The sequence below is a fragment of the Rhineura floridana genome, chromosome 15, assembly GCF_030035675.1.
Source record: "Rhineura floridana isolate rRhiFlo1 chromosome 15, rRhiFlo1.hap2, whole genome shotgun sequence".
Lineage (NCBI taxonomy): Eukaryota > Metazoa > Chordata > Lepidosauria > Squamata > Rhineuridae > Rhineura > Rhineura floridana.
In genome coordinates this window covers 11,756,434-11,777,084 of record NC_084494.1, presented here as the reverse complement: position 1 = coordinate 11,777,084, position 20,651 = coordinate 11,756,434, and the positions used below count along the sequence as shown (strand labels likewise).

Genomic DNA, 20,651 nt, shown 5'->3' with positions numbered 1-20,651 from the left:
GTTTTATTGGTCACTATCCAGTCTGTTACCAGTTCCTGAATTTGATGAAAAGGAGAAGTAGAGTTGGGTTTCATCAGCACACTGATGGACACAGTGCACTCAAACCCCTAAATCGGCAGAGGGAGACCTCCAGCCTGCAATAGGTCACCCAGGTTAGCCAGGCCACGCTCACTTGATGTCATATGATATCTGGTACAGCTAGAGATGTGAAGGGCCAGAAAAAAATGGGGAAATTGTTTTTTTTCCTGGAAAATTGAAGGGGGGGGAATGGAAAAATTGAAAGGAAAAAAACCTGTCCTCTCCCCCGAATTTTTCCAATTCCTCCCCCCCCCGACCTTCACATCTCTAGGTGCAGCACAGGTAAAACCACAGCTGCAAAGTAGCAATTGGGAGCTTTAAAGTGCACTCCTGGTTGTTTCTTTTCAACCACAACTTGCATTCAGTGCTGTTTAAATTTGGTGCTGACTGCAAACTTGTCAGTGTGATCCGTGGAGGGTTGCCCACTTCTGGATCTTGCTCTCTGCCCAAAGTGGTTTCCCCACCCCTGCCTTAAATAATGAACAGCGATTTGTGCAATTATCATGGGTTGGAAGTTATTTCTCTTCCGTACTCTGAAAGTAACCCTTATTGTGTTTGAGTTTTGTCTGTAATGTTAGTTCAGAAATTCTTGTTAATATTGTAAAAGCTAAATAACAGCTTTTTAAAAAAAGTTCATTCAGAAAAAAGGGTACCCCAGAGATTGGAAGATTGAGGGAAACAACTCTACACCTCAGTTTCTTTGCTCTAACCTTAGATTGCACTATTTTTGTCCAGAATAGTTTAGTGCAAAACCCTTGCCTTTCTCCCGGGTGAGCTTAATAGAGTTTTCATATTTATTTTCTCTATTTGAAGGTTGACTTTGAGGTGACAATTCCTGGGGAAGGCAAAGACAGGATATTTAAGGTCTCTATCAAGTGGATGGCCATTGTGAGCTGGAGGATGCTTCACGAGGCCCTGGTGAGTGGGCAGATCCCTGTTCCTCTGGAATCTGTCCAGGCGCTTGATGTTGCCATGAGGCACCTGGCCTCCATGAGGTAATTTTGTTTCTCAGCTGTGGATTTTTTTTTAAAGCAAGGAAGGGGAGATGCACATGACTCTGGGCCCATCTTTTTCCTGTTTTCACGCATACATCATATCCGTTTAGCCAACATGGCCTCCTCCAAAGAACCCTGAGAGCTGTATTTTTGTGGCATTCTCGGGGGTTCTTACAGGGAGTAGAACTCTCAAGCCTCTTCACAGAACTTCATTTCCCAGAATTCATGTGGAGGAGTTAAAATCCTGCATGTAAACTGGTGTTTACCCTTATGCAACATCCTGAATTCTAATATGATGAAGGGTGACGACTAAGTGTTTTAAGTGGGCAGAAGGCAGATCAGGATCTACTGATAGGTGTCTGGGTGGTTTCTAGTAGATCACCAAGGATCTCTGACTCCCAAATCTTTAAACAATGTCAACAACTTTCGCCCCTCAAATTAAGTTGCTGAAGTGAAGAAACCTCTGGGGGAGGGGGATCAGGAATGGATTTTCATTTCAAAGGACTGTGAGCTTAGTTTTCGGTACTGAAAACAAATTCATGGGCTGATAGACACGCCCTGTTCCTAATGCTAAGTGCATGCCATAGTGATAGTCATAGTTCAATTATATGGGTACATTTTTAGTGACAGTATTCATCAGTACAGAGTACCGCCACCTTTTTTTGCTGCCCTTGGCAGCCATTCTGTGCTGGCACCCACAGCACTTTTATCAAGGTATAAGTACCGGCACCTCATTTTTTACTCCCCCACCCCTCAACAAAAGCACTGTTTTATACGTTGGTTTATTAAAAGCTTTTATAAACCACTTACATGTTTTTAAAATGTCTAAGCAGCGTACATCATAAAAATAATAAACATTTTCCACAAATACATCTGTGCTCAAAGCAAAGTAAAAACACAGTGCTATAGCAACAATACATAATAAAACTATATCACTACGACAAAACACTAAGAGCAAGAATTATTAGCAGCTCATTTAAAGTTCATCAAAATTTAAGTGATCATACTTCTCACAAATAGGTCAAGTAACAGTATCCAAATGCTTCACATCCAAACCCGGATGACGTTAGTAAACTGATTGCATGTCCCCCACCCCGGCTTTCTAAGCCACTGCTTTGCACTTGGCTCGAGCTGGTACACCACAGGGTTCTACAAAACAACAAGACATGATTCATTAGAAAATATAATAATGCTGGGAAAAACAGAAGGGAGTAGAAAAAGAGGAAGGCCAAACAAGAGATGGATTGATTCCATAAAGGAAGCCGCAGGCCTGAACTTACAAGATCTGAACAGGGTGGTTCATGACAGATGCTTTTGGAGGTCGCTCATTCATAAGGTCGCCATAAGTTGTAGTCAACTTGGAGGCACATAACAAGAACAAATTGAATTTATATCTCTCCCTTCCTTCCAAAGGAGCTCAGGGCGGCAAACACATCTGTGGTAAAAAGTACAATTAAAGATAAAATAAAAACATATTTAAAAAACTGTTAAAAATATTTAAAAACAATTGAGTACAAGAAGTGTAATGAAATCTTGAGTGTAGATAGGCCTGCTGAAACAGAAACCCACCCAGACCCTTAGATCTTCCTCTGAAGCACTTCTCCAGGTCCCCCCTTTGAGGGAGGCTCGGAGGGTGATGACAGCAGAGAGAGCCTTTTCAGGTGTGACTCCTTATCTGTGGAACATGCTCCCTAGTGAGGTCTGCCTGGCACCTTCATTGACATCTTTTTGGCGCCAGGTAAAGATGTGCCTTTTCTCCCAGACATTTGATAGATTGAGATGATATTTTGTTTTAATATGCTGCCAAACCTTCCTGTGTGGCAGTGCTGTTGTTATTGTTTTGTTGTTGTATATTGTTACATTGTTATAGTGTGTTTTGTTTCTGTTTTGACATTGTGTAAGTCACTTCGGGACCTTTGGATATCAAGCAACAAATTAATAAATCATAATATGTTTTCAGCAGGCATCTAAAAGAGTACAGAGATGGAACCTGCCTAATGAGGTAGGGAGTTCTTGAAGGACAGGGGCTGCCATATGAAAGGAATGAGTTCTTACAAATAAAGAATGGAATTCTGTGGCACTTGCAGAAGTGCCAGTTCTGCAGATCAAAGTGATTGAATTGGCGTGTATGTAATAAGGCAATCCCCTAATTTGCAATGTTGAAGTCCACCTACCTGAAATAAATAGTGCCTAGATATGGAGGCAACAACTTGTGGCAGAACTGTTAGGAGGGAAGTTTGAAGCCTGGGGAAGTTCTTTTGTGCCTCACTGAATTTTTGCTGTTCTGCATGGGTGTCACTTGGACTAATGATCCTCATTTTCTTTGGCCTCCCCAGGTACACGCCAGTGGGCCGTTCTTTCTTTTCTCCCCCTGAAGGATACTATCACCCACTGGGAGGTGGCCGGGAGGTCTGGTTTGGCTTCCACCAGTCTGTCAGGCCTGCTATGTGGAAGATGATGCTGAATATTGATGGTAACTTATTGCTTGCAGAAATGTAACTCTGATATATATCATTGTGAAACATTCAGAATACTCAAACCCAACCGGGGGTCTGTGGCTGAAAAAGGATTGTTGACTATACCTCTGTGTTCTGCAGGAACCTATTCCCCAGAGATCTGGATTAACTGTTGTGATAGGTTCAGTAGAGCTTAAGACCCCGGTCAAATTTCAGCTTCCATTATGGTGTTTGTTTTCACAGTTTACAGCAGCTTTCTACCAGCATACATGGTTAGAGTCTCACTAAGCAGCCTCTTGAAAGGCAGAGTGGAAATGTTTTCAGTAAATATAAATAAACTTATCTGGTTCTCTGCAAGTGTGGTGTTGCTTTAAAAATCTGTTTAAAAATCTTGTTTCTAGATCTTGTGATGGGGAACTTGTGGCCCTCCATATATTACACAACTATGACTCCCATCATCCCTGACTATTAGTCATCCTAGCTGCAGCTGATGGGAGTTGGAGTCCAGCAATAACTGGAGGGCATTAGATTCCACAACCCTGTTCTAGAGTGCTTCAGATCAGGATGTCTTTACTTTGACAGATCACCAGGGCTGTTTGTGCCACAATTCCATGAGATTACAGAAAAGCCACAAAAAGTTGTGTTGGCCCTAGAACTGAGATTTCTTCATCATTGTTGTGTTGTTTTTAAAAAGCAAATTCTGGAACCTATGATTAAAAGCATGTGGGCAAACCTTCTGAAATCTCAGATACTGGAAGGATGTCTGAATAAGGTTTTCAGAGGTGCAAGTGAAGTTTTGGCTCCGTGACCTTTCACACCATGGGAGGCAGAATAAATTGTGCATAATTGGAGAAATCATGCAGATTGAATTGATTTGTGTATCCTAAACTGGCTGATGAATTTAGTGTTTCTTGTTGCAGATTTATGAATTTTGATACTCATATCACAAGAGCTAAGGAGATATAATGATGTTAGTTACTCAGACATATAATTTATCGTGTCTCAGGTTGCAACCCTATGTGCAGATGCTGGGAAATGAGTCCCATTGGGCTTTATGGAATTTGCTGCCGAGGAGATGTGCTTTTAATGTTTTGGACTGAAAAGCTCCCACTTGCTAAAGCAGAGATTTATGATGGGGTGGGCAGATGCAACCTAAATCCCATTCTGGATCACTCCTAATCCAGGGATTGCCAGTCTTTTTTGCAATGGAGGTTCTTGTATATTTTTAATTGCTGTCTAGAAAAGGAATAGCCACCATTGTATCCTCCAGATATTGTAGACTACAACTTCCATCAGTCCTAGCCAGCAAGACCTATGATCAGGGATGATGGGAGCTGGCTATTTCTGGTCTACAAGGAGAAACTTCATTGCATGCAGCTAGCTATATCGTAGTGGTACAGGGGGTTAAACATTAGAACATAAGAAGAGCCCGCTGGATCAGGCCAGTGGCCCATCTAGTCCAGCATCCTGTTCTCACAGTGGCCAACCAGGTGCCTGGGGGAAGCCCGCAAGCAGGACCCGAGTGCAAGAACACTCTCCCCTCCTGAGGCTTCCGGCAACTGGTTTTCAGAAGCATGCTGCCTCTGACTAGGGTGGCAGAGCACAGCCATCATGGCTAGTAGCCATTGATAGCCCTGTCCTCCATGAATTTGTCTAATCTTCTTTTAAAGCCATCCAAGCTGGTGGCCATTACTGCACCTTGTGGGAGCAAATTCCATAGTTTATGCGCTGAGTAAAGAAGTACTTCCTTTTGTCTGTCCTGAATCTTCCAACATTCAGCTTCTTTGAATGTCCACGAGTTCTAGTATTATGAGAGAGGGAGAAAAACTTTTCTCCATCCACTTTCTCAATGCCATGCATAATTTTATACACTTCTATCATGTCTCCTCTGACCCGCCTTTTCTCTAAACCAAAAAGCCCCAAATGCTGCACCCTTTCCTCATAGTGGAGTTGTTCCATCCCCTTGATCATTCTGGTTGCCCTCTTCTGAACCTTTTCCAACTCTAGAATATCCTTTTTGAGATGAGGCGACCAGAACTGTACACAGTATTCCAAATGCGACCGCACCATAGATTTATACAACGGCATTATGATATCAGCTGTTTTATTTTCAATTCCTTTCCTAATTACCCCTAGCATGGAATTTGCCTTTTTCACAGCTGCCGTACACTGGGTTGACATTTTCATCGTGCTGTCCACTACAACCCCGAGGTCTCTCTCCTGGTCGGTCACCGCCAGTTCAGACCCCATGAGCGTATATGTGAAATTAAGATGTTTTGCTCCAATATGCATAATTTTACACTTGTTTATATTGAATTGCATTTGCCATTTTTCCGCCCATTCACTCAGTTTGGAGAGGTCTTTTTGGAGCTCTTCGCAATCCCTTTTTGTTTTAACAACCCTGAACAATTCAGTATCATCAGCAAACTTGGCCACTTCACTGGTCACTTCTAACTCTAGGTCATTAATGAACAAGTTGAAAAGTACAGGTCCCAATACCGATCCTTGAGGGACTCCACTTTCTACAGCCCTCCATTGGGAGAACTGTCCATTTATTCCTACTCTCTGCTTTCTGCTTCTTAACCAATTGCTTATCCACAAGAGGACCTCTCCTCTTATTCCATGACTGCTAAGCTTCCTCAGAAGTCTTTGGTGTAATTAATATACGTGGTGCTCTGTAATGTGTGTTCACTCCTTCTGTTTTAATGTTTTTTAGTTTTTAATTCTGACTGTGCTTTGTATTATGTTCATGATGAACTTGGTACTAGTGGTTTTTTATGTTTGATTCTGATGTGACTTGCCTTGGGAGGGTTTCTCCTGAAAGGCAACATGCAAACTCTGAGATAAATAGCTAGCAAAAATTCAGTCTGCAAGGTTGCAGGATTTTTGGTTACGTAAGTCGTAGATGTGCTGTAGTGGAAGGATAGATGTGTACCCTGCCCATTCTGTTAAACGACGAGGATCTAGGGCTCATTCAGACTGTGTGTTCAGCATTCGTCCTGATTTCCTTGCCCAAGGCTTGTGTGGTGGTTAGACTGTATGGTCTTTATTGGGCATTTCATCTGATTTGTTTTTGGGACAGTTATATGACCACAAGCATTCGTTTTGCATTCATCCTGCTTTACCTATGGAGCGTTTACATGTCTTCCCGTTAGTCATTTGTTTATTCCATGCTTGCTGTGCATTTCCCTGTGGCTTTTTTTAAAAAGTGGATTTGTTGTGCTCGAGTGACAGAGCATTTGAATTCACATTAAATGCAGAAGCCTAAAGTGCACAAGCCATGTGCTGGCTGGGGCTGATGGTAGTTGTACTCCAAATCATCTGGAGGGCACCAGGTTGGTGAAGGCTGGTCTTGAGTCACCCCTAGAGAAAGAGGGGTGAGAAATTACAGTGGGGCTTGTGCTTGTCTTGTCTTGGCTGACCATAACTATTATCTGTTAACCCCTTAACAGTATCAGCAACGGCATTCTACAAGGCCCAGCCAGTGATTGAGTTCATGTGTGAGGTGCTGGACATCCGGAACATTGATGAGCAACCGAAGCCCCTGACTGATTCGCAGAGAGTTCGCTTCACCAAGGAGATCAAAGGTAAAAGAGGACAGAGACTCTCAGAGGCCCAAAGTTGGCAACTAGTTTTCTTCCCAGGCCACAAAGGAAAGAAGATAGGAAGGAAAAATAAGCAAAGGAAAAGGCAAAATTAGGGGGACAGTATTTTAGAGGCTATAGTAGAAAGGATGAGATGCCCCATCTCTGCCTTTCATTCTGTGCTTCCTCAATCTATCTATCCAAGCTTGAATTATTATCTGCAGTTCCTTGGCTTTTGCCCTGAAAGTCAGGATTTACACCAGCCTCTCTGTTCTTCCCACTTTGCATGCCACAGATTCTATCTTCTCTACATAACATTATTGTTGTTAATGATGATGATGTTTAGTAAATTTCTATCCTGACCTTCCTCCAAGAAGGAGCCCAGGGAAGCAAACAAGAAGCAAAACTCTAAAAACATCTAAAAACTAAACATCTTACATACATCTTTTTTAAAAAAAAATCTTTAAAACAATATTGAAAAGCATTTCCAACACAGGCATAGACTGGGATAAGGCCTCTACTTAAAAGGCTTGTTGAAAGAGGAAGGTCTTCAGTAGGTGCCGAAAAACAGAGATAGTGCCTATCTAATATTTAAAGGGAGTGAATGAATTCCAGAGGGTAGATGCCATCACCACTAAAGGTCTGCTTCCTATGTTGTGTGGAATAGACCTCCTGATGAGATGGTATCTGCAGGAGGCCCTCACCTGCAGAGTGCAGTGATTGACTGAGTATATTATTTATTATTATTATTATTTATTTTATTTATTTTATTTGTATCCCGCCCTTCCTCCCAGCAGGAGCCCAGGGCGGCAAACAAAGCACCAAAACACTTTAAAACATCATAAAAACAAATCTTAAAATACATTAAAACAAGACAGCATTAAAAACATTTTTAAAAAAACCCATTTTGACCCATTTCAATCAGGTTTCAGACCCAGACATGGGACAGAAACAGCTTTGGTTGCCCTGGTGGACGATATGAGAAGGGCGCTGGACAGAGGTGAATATACTCTCCTGGTTCTCCTTGATCTCTCAGCGGCCTTTGACACCGTTGACCACGGTATCCTTTTAGATCGCCTAGAGAGGTTAGGTATAGGAGGCATCGTACTATGGTAGTTCTGTTCCTTCCTCTCTGGGAGATACCAGAGAGTGGCGTTGGGAGAAGAGGCTTCTGATCCTCTCACTTGTGGGGTGCCGCAGGGTTCTACCCTCTCCCCGATGTTAATCAACATCTATATAAAGCCGCTGGGAGATATCATTAGGAGATCCGGCCTGCAATGCCATCAATATGTGGACGATACGCAGATTTATCTCTCATTTAAATCCTCACCGCTGGTGGCGATAGAAATTCTATCCAAGTGCCTGGAGTCGGTGAGTGATTGGATGGGCAGGAATAAGCTTAAGCTGAATCCTGACAAAACTGAGGTTCTGCTGGTGGGAGACAAGGGAAGACTGGGGATCACCGATCTGGTGCTCAACGGGGTACATCTGTCCCTGAAAGACCAGGTCCATAGTCTGGGAGTCATTCTTGACTCTCAGCTATCTATGGAGGTGCAGGTTTCTGCCGTAAGTCGGGCAGCGCTGTATCAACTCCATCTGATACGAAGGATACACTCCTACCTCCCCAGCCATTGGCTCCCTTCGGTGGTACATGCTTTGGTTTCTTCTTGCTTATTATTGTAATGCACTATATATGGGTCTACCCTTGAAAACGGTCCGAAAGCTGCAACTGGTGCAGAATGTGGCGGCCCATCTGATTAAAGGCAGCCGCCGCCGAGGTCATATCACTCCAGTGCTCAAGGAGTTGCACTGGTTACCGGTGATCGCCCGGGCCAAATTCAAGATATTGACTTTAACTTTTAAGACCCTTTATGATGCCAGCCCAGTCTACCTAAAGGAACACCTTCAATATCACCAGGGATGCCATGTAACAAGATTGACCATGAAAGGCCTACTCTATATCCCACCAGTTAAAGCAGCTAGACTGGTGAGGACTAGGGTGAGAGCCTTCTCAGTTGTGGTCCCCACCTTATGGAATTCTTTACCAATTGACCTCCGCCAGGCACCCTCCTTGATGTGCTTTCGCCGGGCCTTGAAGACCTGGTTCTTCAACCAGGCTGTCGAGGTGGGTTAGGTTTCACAGGTTTTGCAGTTATTAGTTGTGATTTTAATTTCTGTGTATATGTTTTTATATTGAGTGTATTAGATATTTTTATTGTACGTCACCCAGAGTGGCGGGACAACCTGCCAGATGGGCGTCTAATAAATCCAATAAATAAATAAATAAAAAACAACTTTAAAAAAGGGTTAAAAACATTATTAAAAACATATTAAACAATTCTGACACAGACACAGACTGGGATAGGTCTCAACTTAAAAGGCTTGTTGAAAGAGGAATGTCTTCAAAAGGCGCCGAAAAGATAGTAGAGATGGCGCCTGCCTAATATTCAAAGGGAGGGAATTCCACAGGGTAGGTGCCGCCACACTAAAGGTCCGTTTCCTATGTTGAGCAGAACTAACCTCCTGATAAGATGGTATCTGCAGGAGGCCCTCACCTGCAGAGCGCAGTGATCGACTGGGCATATAAGGGGTAAGATGATCTTTCAGGCATCCTGGTCTCAAGCTACCTAGGGCTTTGTACACCAAAACCAGCACCTTGAACTTGGCCTGGGAGCTAATGGGCAGCCAGTGCAGTTCTTTCAGCAGTAGGGGAACATATTGGCCCTATCCTGACCCAGTGAGCAGTTGCACTGCCACATTTTGCACCAGCTGCAGTTTCCGGACCAACCTCAAGGGCAGCCCTACATAGAGCGCATTACAGTAATCCAGCCTGGAGGTTACCAGCACATACCTCTAGTGCAGGTGTGAGGAACCTTTAGACATCCAGGTTGCTGAAATACAACTCCCATCACCCCTGGCCACTGTCCATGCTTGCTGGGGCTGAGGGGAGCTGTAGTTCAGCAACATCTGGAGGGCCAAAGATTCCCCACAACTGCTGTAGTGCCTCCTCCCTGCCTTTGATGATACCTGCCTTTGATGATAGGATTTTCCAAATTAACCAATGATCAATGTTGATCATTTTTGGCAGGGCTTTCTTTGGCGTTGTACCCACCCTGCCGTTTTCATCAGCAAGCTTTAAAAAAAGATTATTCCAATTCTCTCTTGAGTCTTTCAAATAACCTAAAAATAGTACAAGAGGGTCAAATTAGATAAGCTTTGCAGTTTGCTACCATGAGATGTAGGGATGGCCACCACCTTAGACAGCTTTAAAAGAGGGTTAGACAAATTCATGGAGAATAAGGCCACTAGAGCAGCCTTTCCCAACCAGTGTGCCTCCAGATGTCGTTGGACCACAATTCCCATCTTTCCTGACCATTGGCAATGCTGGCTGAGGCTGATGGGAGTTGTGGTCCAACAACATCTGGAGGCACACTGGTTGGGAAAGGCTACACCAGAGGCTACTAGTGATGATAGCAGTGTTCTCCCTTCTCTGTCGGAGGGAGTATGCCTCTGAATAACACTTGCTGGGAATCGCAAGTGGGGATAACGCTACTGTGATCATGTCCTGGTTGCGGGTTCCTCGTAGGCAGACATCTTGTTGGCCATTGTGAGAACACAATGCTGAACTGAGATGGATCTTTGGCTTGATCCAGCAGTAAGGCTTTTTGGCGGAAGGGTGAGATATTAAATAAATGAATACATAAATAAATGTTCTCTGTGTTACTGTTTTTGGTTGGGAACCGTATAAACTGTAATTTAATAAGAATTAAAATAAATTAGGCAGCGGGGAATAGCTTGAGCAGAGTGCAACTCTTAAGTGTTTGCACGTGCAGTTGAAACAGTGAGCAGCGCCTTATATTAGATTGTAACTTTTGTATCAATCTCTCAAGAAAGAGTTGATTGATCACGTAACAACTTTATAATCCTAGAAGATCATCTGGGCTCCTTCTGCGAGGAAGGGTGGGATATAAATTTAATAATAAACAGACAAATACTATGTTTTCCTTCCAATACAAACAAGGTCGTTACCGAAACTATAGCTCAATTCCTGTTGAGAGCAGTGAAGATAATTCTAACCATGTTTTCCTATCTGTTAAGAGATATTTGATAATTCTATCTTATTATGTACACTAATGGGTATATGTGTTGACTAATTCATTCGTTGACTTCAGATGCCTTTTTCTTTCGATAGGTTTGAAAGTGGAGGTAACTCACTGTGGGCAGATGAAGAGGAAATACCGTGTGTGCAATGTTACCCGACGGCCGGCTAGCCACCAAACGTAAGGCAGCCAGCTGTGGGAGGGTGGGAGTGAGGAGAGACTCTTGTGGTGTGTATGTGTGTTTCGGGGAGAGGGACTATGTTACCTTGTGACTGTTGGAAGTGGGGCAAGAGCAATTCCTGTTTGGGTTCTTTTGTTTGTGTTCCAGAAGGAAGATAGAGTTCGGGTCCTCCAGCTGGCTAGGCTTACCTACCTTTACCTGTGTTATGCTTTGACTAACTTCCTTGTCAACTGATATGCTTAGGGAAGCTTATCTGCCCCTCCTCCTTCTGCCCTTTGTTCTTCTGTTCTTCGACTGTCCGAAAGAGAGGAGACATCTTTGTCTTTGCTCTCTCTCCTGAGCCACGTCTGGGCACTGCACCTCCAACTTAGTTAGCTAGAACTAGGTATACCTTTCCTATCTACTATGCATTTCTATAAACAAAGTAGCTTTTCTTATTTTACTAAGTCTTAAGTCTCAGTGATCTCAATGCAGGGTAAAAGACTGCCATTTAGGTAAACACACACAGTGGCATGCACGCATCTCAGACCGTTGACGATCTCTGCTCATTTATACAAATTTACATAACAGTGACATTTAGCATCTCTTGGGTAGCATTTAGGAAGGAGAATAGGAGAGAGCACTGATAGCCTGATGATGACGGAGGCCGTGGGAACTCAACAGGAGGGGCTGGTGGTATAGTGCACAGTTGCTTCTGCAACTTTTCTGTTGCTGACTCAAGCACATACACTTGGGAGAAGAATGTTGTGCTGTTAGGTGACTTCTTTCAACTGTTAATGTGAGGAAAACTCATGGGAAGGGCCGTAGCACGGTGGCAGAGCATCTGCTCTGCATGCAGAAAGTTCCAGGCTCAATCCCTGGCATCTTCAGGTAGGGCTAGGAAAAGCTCCTGCCCAAAACCCTGGAGAGATGCTGCCAGTCAGTGTAGACAATACTGATCAAGATGGACCAGTGGTCTGATTTGGTATAATGCATCTTCCTATGGTGCTAGCCTACTGTACTGTGCTCAAGGCAAGATTATTCTCTCCAACTCTGTATGATAAAAACGTAAGGGCGTGGTGGATCAGGCAAAAGGGTCATCTAGACCAGCATCCTGTGATCACAGTGGTCTACCAGATGCCCATGGGAAGCCCACACAAGCATAACTGGAGCTCAGTAGCACTTCCTCCCATCTGAAGTTCCCAGCAGCTGGTATTCAGAGGCATGCTGTCTCTATTCCCTGCAAGCTTTGTGACAGCCACACTGCTTTGCTTCCAATCAGTTGCATGTTCTGTAGCTTCCTGCTGAAATCCTGTAACTTTCCATAACACAAATGTTCTGGGGCTTTTTTTGTCTTGCTTTTTGTTGTTGTCTTAATATACTTTATTGGTTTTCTTTTGTTTTATACACCCCATACATGACATCTGTCCCCACCTCACACTGCTCCATATCCATATTTATCCATACCCTTATATTTTGCACTTCATCATTCATTATCCTTCTTGTTCTCACTCATTTCACAATTTATACACAAGGTAATCATGATCTCCACAATTACATAAAGAGTGATGTGATGTGAACAGCATGTGATGTGAAGAGAATAAATGGTTGGCAACACTTCATGAATGTGTCTTTCTTTTTTAACCCTTTGCTCAATTTCAGTTTCTGAGTTAACTTTTCTAACAATGCTGTCTCTCATATTTTTCCATACCATCAGTCTATTGACACCCCCACTAGATCTTTCCAACATCCCACTATAACCTGACAGGGAGCTGCTAACATAAAACTCAGTGATTTTTTACTTCGCAATCCAGTATTTTCATTTATGAATAGATTTAACAACACTAATTCCGATACCAGCTGGACTGTCTGTTCTGCAATCTTACTTATTTCATTGTGTACCTCAACCAGAGCTTGGAAGTAACTGGTTACAAGCAACGAATTACTTGTAATTCATTACTTTTTTGAGTAACGAGTGGGTAATTCCTTTACATTTTGATTGTAATAGAACTAGGAGTAATTTTACTACTTTTGTGGAGTAATTGTAACTTTTCCAGAATTACTTTTGGGCATTACTTGGGAGGGAGCAGGGGAAGTCTTCTGCTCCTCTGATTTGTAGATGAAAATCATGTTCCTCAAACTGGTCTTCTGTGCAGTGTCGCTCTTTCCTCATGCTCTGTGGATGGGTAGGAGGCGACGAGGAAGGAGGTGGAGAGTGAGACGGGTGGAGTGGAGAAAACAATTATTTTAAAAACAGATAGTAGTGGTGAAGAATGGAGTGGAGGGAAAAAGGATCCAGAGGTCAAGAACATAGATAAAGGAGGAGAAGGAGGCAGCAGCAGAATGGAGATAAAGAACCGTGGAGGTGAAAGATGACAACGCGTGTGTGTGTGTGTGTGAATACTGTGTTTGCACTTGGCACACAAAGTGGCCTCCACCACCCTCTCTGGCTACTGTGCTGCGTTTGCAGTATTTTAACTTTTTTGCATCTCAGGGGATCCCTCCCCACCACCATTGCTATCTTATGAATAAAAATAATTATTCTACTACCTCTATATCTGTGTGTTTATTTTTAATGTTGTTTTAGGTTACTTAGATGTGCAGCAGCCAAGGCCAGCACCTTGCAGGCATTTTTTTAAAAAAGTAACTGAAATGTAATTGTAGTGATTACTTTGGAGGAAAAGTAAAGTAATCAGTTACTTTCAGAGCAATTGTAATTGTAACAGTAATTACTGCTTTTTTGGGCCATGTAACTGTAATTTATTAGTTTTTAAAAGTAATCTTCCAAGCTCTGACCTCAACCCAGTGAGGTGGGAGTCCTCCTTTCGTTGCGCTGTAGCTCAAGAGTGCCCCTCCAGACAATAACGGGGAAGCATAGCAGAACAACTAATAAAGTGGAATGACATGTGGATGGTCCAATATAAATTCACTGCTAGTGCATGTTGTACAATACACCCACAAAATCCACCTGTCGGGGGGAGGGGGCTCAGTCTCTTCCTAGCTGTGTACAGGCTCTCTAAGCAGCTGCGGTTTTCTTCTGCGTAGGTTCCCCTTGCAGCTGGAGAGCGGTCAGACAGTGGAGTGCACGGTAGCACAATACTTCAAGCAGAAATACAACCTCCAGCTGAAGTACCCTCACTTGCCGTGTCTTCAAGTCGGCCAAGAGCAGAAGCACACATACCTGCCTCTGGAGGTGACAGCTCATTCTCAGAATGCGATGGGGAGATGGCTTGGGAATACCGCAAGGCATTGCCCTTATAGAAGTGTCCTTCTCCTTTTGAAACTTTTTGTGCTTTGGCCCCCACCAGCTCAAGCTGCAATTTCTCTCTCCCTCCTCCCACTGTGTGGGCAGCCTAGGTAGTTCTTCAGCCAATCGTGAGTGCTTGCTTTAAACATAAAGCCCAATCTATCCCATAGGCTCATAGTAGCCTGGCACACCTTCTAAAGTGTATTGACTTGCATCCAATGTAGCAGTAAGTCACTTGTTCCGTTAGCACAAGGAGTTACCTTTGTGCAAAGGAACTTTCTCCCCTCTCCTTCCCCCCACCCCACACAACCTAGATCTGTTCTGTAGGTTCCCACAAGTCTGTATAGCAGATTTGGGAAGGGTGTGGGGCATGCACAACGGAATGAGAGGGGGTGAAGTTCTGTGTCACAAATATATATCCTGGCGCTAACAAAAGTGTGCTGGGTTTTTATCCTGCATTTCAGACAAATATTGTCTTCCAAAGCAACTTCAGTCAATCAGAAATGAGACACAGGCCCAACCCTCATGTTAGAGACTAAAAAGGAAAGACATAACAAGGGAAAGGGAGTTCTAGAGAGGGCAAAGCAAGGAAGCATCTTTAAAATCCCTTCCTGCTTTTCTTTGCAAATATCCAAGCTCTTGCCCTACTTCCAACACCTCTTCTCAAAGAGTGTTTGGTTCAGCCCATGAGGTTCATCTTGTCTCGCAGCTTGCAGTGGTTGACTTTGCTCAACGCCTTCGTAAGAATGTCTGCAGTCATGTCTTCCATTGGAGACCTAATCCAACCCATTCACTTCGCCTTTTCAAGCCCACTTTGCAAACAATTTCAACCCAACAGGCTGTGTCTTCTCTGTCCACTAGGACAAGGGCTCTTGCGTTAGCGGACAGGTGAGTTCTAATGTTGCACAACAGTAGGATCCCTTGCAACAGTTGTGCTAGTGGAAACTCATTAGGCAACAGGTTGTCCAGTCTGTTGTGCAACCAAGTTACCAGTGAGCTGCTTCTGCATTCTCTTGCACAACAACATTCCTCTGGTGCAAAATGTTTTGCCAGAAGAACAAATATACCGCTAAGTGGCTTTTAACATAGCACTACATTGGCTACAACATAATGTCCCTTGCTCCTTTCTATCTTTCCATGGGGAGTGCCCAGCACAAACCCTGCCCAGCTCAAATCAGTGGTTGATAGTACTTCACAATGACTAGTAGGGACATGGCAAATTGGAACACAAAGCTTCCTTAATGCTCAGTTACAGTGGCCTGGTTCACATCTACTGAAAAGTTATAATTTGAGACAAATTACAGTTTACTGTGGAACAAGTAGCATGCTGGTGCATGCTGCTGAATCATGCCTGCTTTGCCGATCCTTTTCCAGGAGTAGGAAACAGAAACCACAGAGTGGCTGGTTTAGCATTGTGTGTGAACCAGTGCTTGTGATTTCTCTCTAAACTACTAGAAGCCTAGATTTGTTCTTAGCTTACCACTTATTGTTTATTTGGGAGAAGAAACCCATGAACGCTGGTTTGCATGAGATGGTAACCTTCTGCATGGCTTTGTTTCCTGGCTCTGGAAAGGGAGGAGTGAAGCGGGTGCTATCTAGTGACAGGCATCAGTACACTGCTTGTTCATGGTAAACCGTAGCTTTGTTTGCAAACATGGCTTAATATTAACATGGAACTCCCAGCAGCGAAGCTCACACTTTTTGGCTCTCTTTGAAAGTCTTTCCATAGCTGTAGGCAGGTAAAGTACATGTTTTCCCCTAATGTATATGCCACATGAATCTCCTTGTACATTGCAATCCCCTGGAAAGATCCTGCTTTGTGTTCCTCTACCATCAGAGGTTAAGCTGGCTGCCACAAGAAGCAGGGCCTTGTCTGTAGTGGTGCCAGCTTTGTAGAACTTCCTTCTGAAGAAGGCGCAACAGTCCTGGAGTACTGAGGATTCCTTGTTTCACCAGGCGTTTGGGTCAGGCTGATCCAGAAAACAGGATGCTGCTGCTGTTTGTCATAGACGTTCTTATATGCTGCTACTGTCATTATTGATCTGGGTTTTAGGTATGTTAAATGTGTGTTATTTTTGTGCTTTCAATGTTGTGATCCACCTGGAGGACCTGTTATGGAGCCACAGGGCAGGATAGTAATACATTTTAAAAATAAATGCCTGGATTTCTGTCGCCCACGTTTGGCAGGTGTGTAACATTGTGGCTGGCCAGCGGTGCATCAAAAAACTAACGGACAATCAGACCTCTACCATGATCAAAGCAACAGCGAGGTCTGCTCCAGATAGGCAAGAGGAGATTAGCCGGCTGGTATGTGCCTCTTCCTCTTTTACAGGAGAGAAGCAGGGATGGGGTGTGGGTGCTTATGAGCTTTCTGTTCTTTGGGCTGGTAACTTGGGGTTGAGAGTTTGTGAACCCCTACTGAGAAATTGAGAGCGATTGTAACTTAGCGGCAAAGGGTGTGATTCAACCCCCAATCTGCTGTGCTTGGGGGGGGGAGGAGTGTTGGATGGGGCAGAGGTCTTCCTGTGATGCTAGCATCACGCCATTGGCATGCAGCTCCCTGTTCTTCCCCCTGGCAGTAGCCTGCATAAAGCCCTGAAACATGGAGTGGCTGAGCTGGCCTGGGATTCACTGTATCCTGATCACAGTTTTCACTTGACAGCACCAGGCTAGTTCCAGGCCAGCATAACCCAAACCAGCCTTTTCTCTCCTTCCTGTCTTCTTCCCCAACCAGCAGGAGTGACAGGGCAGCAGAGGTGACTACACTGTTGTGTCATGCTCTGCTGCCGCCTAGCTGAGGTTTTGATTGCTCTGCAAGAGTGAGCAGCAACTCAGGGGATTCTCTGCTTCAAATCACATTCTGACCATGTACTTTCTAAGTGGTCTCACACAAGCCATTCTTTCCCTGTTTCAGCCTCCCATATAGAGGTAATATTTAGTTTGTTTATTTATTATTTGATTTATATCCCGCCTTCATCCCAGTAGAAGCCCAGGGCAGCAAACAAAAGCACTAAAAACACTTTAAAACATCATAAAAACAGACTTTAAAATATATTAAAACAAAACGTCTTTAACATGTTCTTGCTAAAAAAAGAAAAGGTTTAAAAACATATAAGAAAGCAATTTCAACAGAGATGCAGACTGGGTATATAAGGGATAAGATGGTGTTTCGGGTATCCTGGTCCTCAGCTGTATAGGACTTTGTACACCAAAACTAGAACCTTGAACTTAGCCCAGTAGCTAATAGGTAGCCAGTGCAATTCTTTCAGTAGCTGAGACATGTTGGCAGTACCGTGCCCCAGTGAGCAGTCTCGCCACTGCATTTTGCACTAGCTGCAGCTTCCTGACCAACTTCAAGGGTAGCCCCACATAGAGCGCATAACTGTATAAATTTAGAAATATTTATAGATCAGTTAATCAGAAAACTCTTAAGTGGCATGTGTAATAATAAAATTGTCAATAAAACACAGATATTGTCTAAGCTTTATTGCAGTTATTTATATCCTGCCTTTGAGGATAGAAATCCTTCCAAGGTGGATTGGAAGTCGTGTTTAAATAACATTTATAAAAAACATTGTTTTTGTTGCAAAAAGCAATGAATAATACTTTATGGAAGTCCAGCAACAGATTATTTGATGTGCTTTGAATGCTTTAAATTTAAAATGTAAATCAATACATTTTAACTTGTGTTATTTATATTTGACTTCAATATACCGCCCAATTAACCATGCCAGATGGGTGGTTCATACATTTAAAATCAATAAAATACAAATACAGTCTAAACAAAAAACAAACAATACAAAAACACCTGTACCAGCCCAAAGATCACCGTAAACCCAGCATAAAACATAAGTATTACGGTGTTGTTTCTGTTGTTATTTTTGGCAACTTGTTGAACTCTGTAGATGAGAGCAAGCCCCTTTGAAGTAGTTGCCTAATGTAAGAGTTGACCCATTGGGGGGGGGGTCGGGGAAGCTAAATATCTAGCTCACTGCCCCTGATATAGTTAATAAAATACAAAATACCATTTACAATAAAATCCCTTAAAATGAAAAGAAAAGGACAAAAGCAGAAAGACTGGCAAAAAGGCAATTTTTAAAAAAAACACATAAAATAGAAGACAACTAAGGTGAAATTTTTGAGAGCCAGTGTGCCGTAGCGGTTAGAGTGTTGGACTACAACCTGGGAGTCCAGGGTTCGAATCCCCACACAGCCATGAAGCTCACTGGGTGACCTTGGGCCAGTCACTGTCTCTCAACCTCACAGGAAGGCAATGGTAAACCATCTCTGAATACTGCTTACCATGAAAACCCTGTTCATAGGGTCGCCATAAGTCGGAATCGACTTGAAGGCAGTCCATTTACTAAGGTGAAATTTGGTGCAGAAACTGAAGTGCCCAATAAAACATAACCCTCCTTGCCTTTCAGATGAAGAATGCCAGTTACAACTTGGACCCGTACATTCAGGAGTTTGGTATAAAGGTGAAGGATGACATGACTGAAGTGACCGGGCGTGTCCTGCCAGCCCCAATTTTGCAGTATGGAGGACGGGTAAGCATGAAAGAGCCTCTTGTGGGTGCTCTTCCTTTTCCTTGTGGGTGCCGGTTATGTGGTTTGTGATGCTAGTCTTAAAGCGCCTCCAGACACCCTTTTTATTGTGCATTCATGATCTGCTCTCATGATGGTACTAGGGCAATATATACAATCCTATTTTCAGTACTACTTGCGCCTACAGAAGTTTCAGGGGCGGACATACAGCTTCATTTCCAGTTAATGCCTGTCTTGTCGCTTCCTGCTGATATCCTGTGACTTTTTATGTGTTGCCCTATAGCACAAGAGTGCCCCTCCATGCAACAGTAGTGTGATAACATTGGGGAAGCATCACAGAACAAGTAATAAAACAGAATAATGTGTGGACGGTCCAGTATAAATCTGCCACTGGTGAACTATTGCTGGGTCAATGGCATGTTGTGGAATATACCCACAAATAACATCCAGTTTTGAAGGGCTCATAGATCCTGGGTAGGCCCAAAACAACAAAACTGTTCTGCAGAAATTGGCATTTGGAGACTCTCATCTGCTAATTTATTTTATTTACTTTATTTTTGTTTTTTAATTGCAAATTCATTAAAGAAAGAAGAAAGGGGAAATAAGGAAGAAACGGGGGGAAACAGGAGGGGAGATAAGAGTGGTATTTAATGCTAGTCCTATTTAAAGTAGACCCACGGAAGTTAATGGACATGCTAACTTAGGTTCATTAATTTCAACAGGTTTGCTCTGAGTAGGATTTAGCTGAATAAAACCCTAAGTTTCTAGTCCTCATAGCTATTACCACTGGCTGTCTCTCTAGTGCCTGCTGATCTAACTACTATTAGAAGGGGGCACATGGGAAGGGCCTCTGTTGTTGACCTTTAAAAGTATGGGCAGGCTGGTATGAGTGAAGACCATCCTTCATGTTGCACAGGCCCAACCCCACTCACAGGCCTTTTCCTTGTGGGTGGTGGTAAGGTGGTTGTTAGGCAGATAGGAGGGACATAACATTTTAAATAAATTAATGACTGGTGTGGCAGGTGCCATCCCCCATGAACCAGAACTTGGGGGTCCTTCAGGTAAAGAGGTAGCAAGGCCTCAAGCCACTCAAACTCTCTGAATTTAGTACAGCTTTCCCTTCTTTTTCTTCTGGAATCTCTTGGGTCCTGTTTCGGCTCCTCAGCAGAGTTGTTCAGTTAGCCGGGAACTGTGAGGGGAATAGGGGTCTCCTAACACTTCTCAGCCAGCACCCTTAACAAACTACAGTTCCAAGCATTCCTTGGGGGAAGCCATGACTGTTTCAAGTGGTATAAGAGTGCTTTAAATGTAAGGTAAGGATGGGGCCTAGGTTAACACACTGCATCCTTTTGGCTTAGACCTGCTCCTATGTCTAGTCTTGCTTTGTGCAAGAACCAGATGAGGAGGTCCCTAAATAAAACTTGCAGAAAATAAAGTCAGGCTGCTCCCTGATTACCGAACCCCACCCTGAAAAAATTCAACCT

The 20,651-nt window shown here is 43.4% G+C and overlaps 1 protein-coding gene across 6 annotated transcripts in view; it reads left to right on the top strand.

Annotated features, from left to right (window-relative positions):
• The window catches only part of LOC133370262 (protein argonaute-1), a 77,306-nt gene that overhangs the window by 36,858 nt on the left and 19,797 nt on the right, over window positions 1–20,651 (top strand). For 2 of the 6 annotated variants that reach the window (XM_061596320.1, XM_061596324.1), the window contains 9 exons: window positions 892–1,073; window positions 3,410–3,546; window positions 6,982–7,116; window positions 8,039–8,173; window positions 9,176–9,238; window positions 11,306–11,393; window positions 14,419–14,566; window positions 16,808–16,927; window positions 19,048–19,170. In XM_061596320.1, coding sequence (XP_061452304.1) covers window positions 892–1,073; window positions 3,410–3,546; window positions 6,982–7,116; window positions 8,039–8,173; window positions 9,176–9,238; window positions 11,306–11,393; window positions 14,419–14,566; window positions 16,808–16,927; window positions 19,048–19,170 — 1,131 coding nt within the window. Of the gene's footprint in view, window positions 1–58; window positions 153–891; window positions 1,074–3,409; window positions 3,547–6,981; window positions 7,117–8,038; window positions 8,174–9,175; window positions 9,239–11,305; window positions 11,394–14,418; window positions 14,567–16,807; window positions 16,928–19,047; window positions 19,171–20,651 lie in introns of those variants that run through there. The other 4 variants (XM_061596325.1, XM_061596321.1, XM_061596322.1 and 1 more) reach the window with 4 other exon arrangements.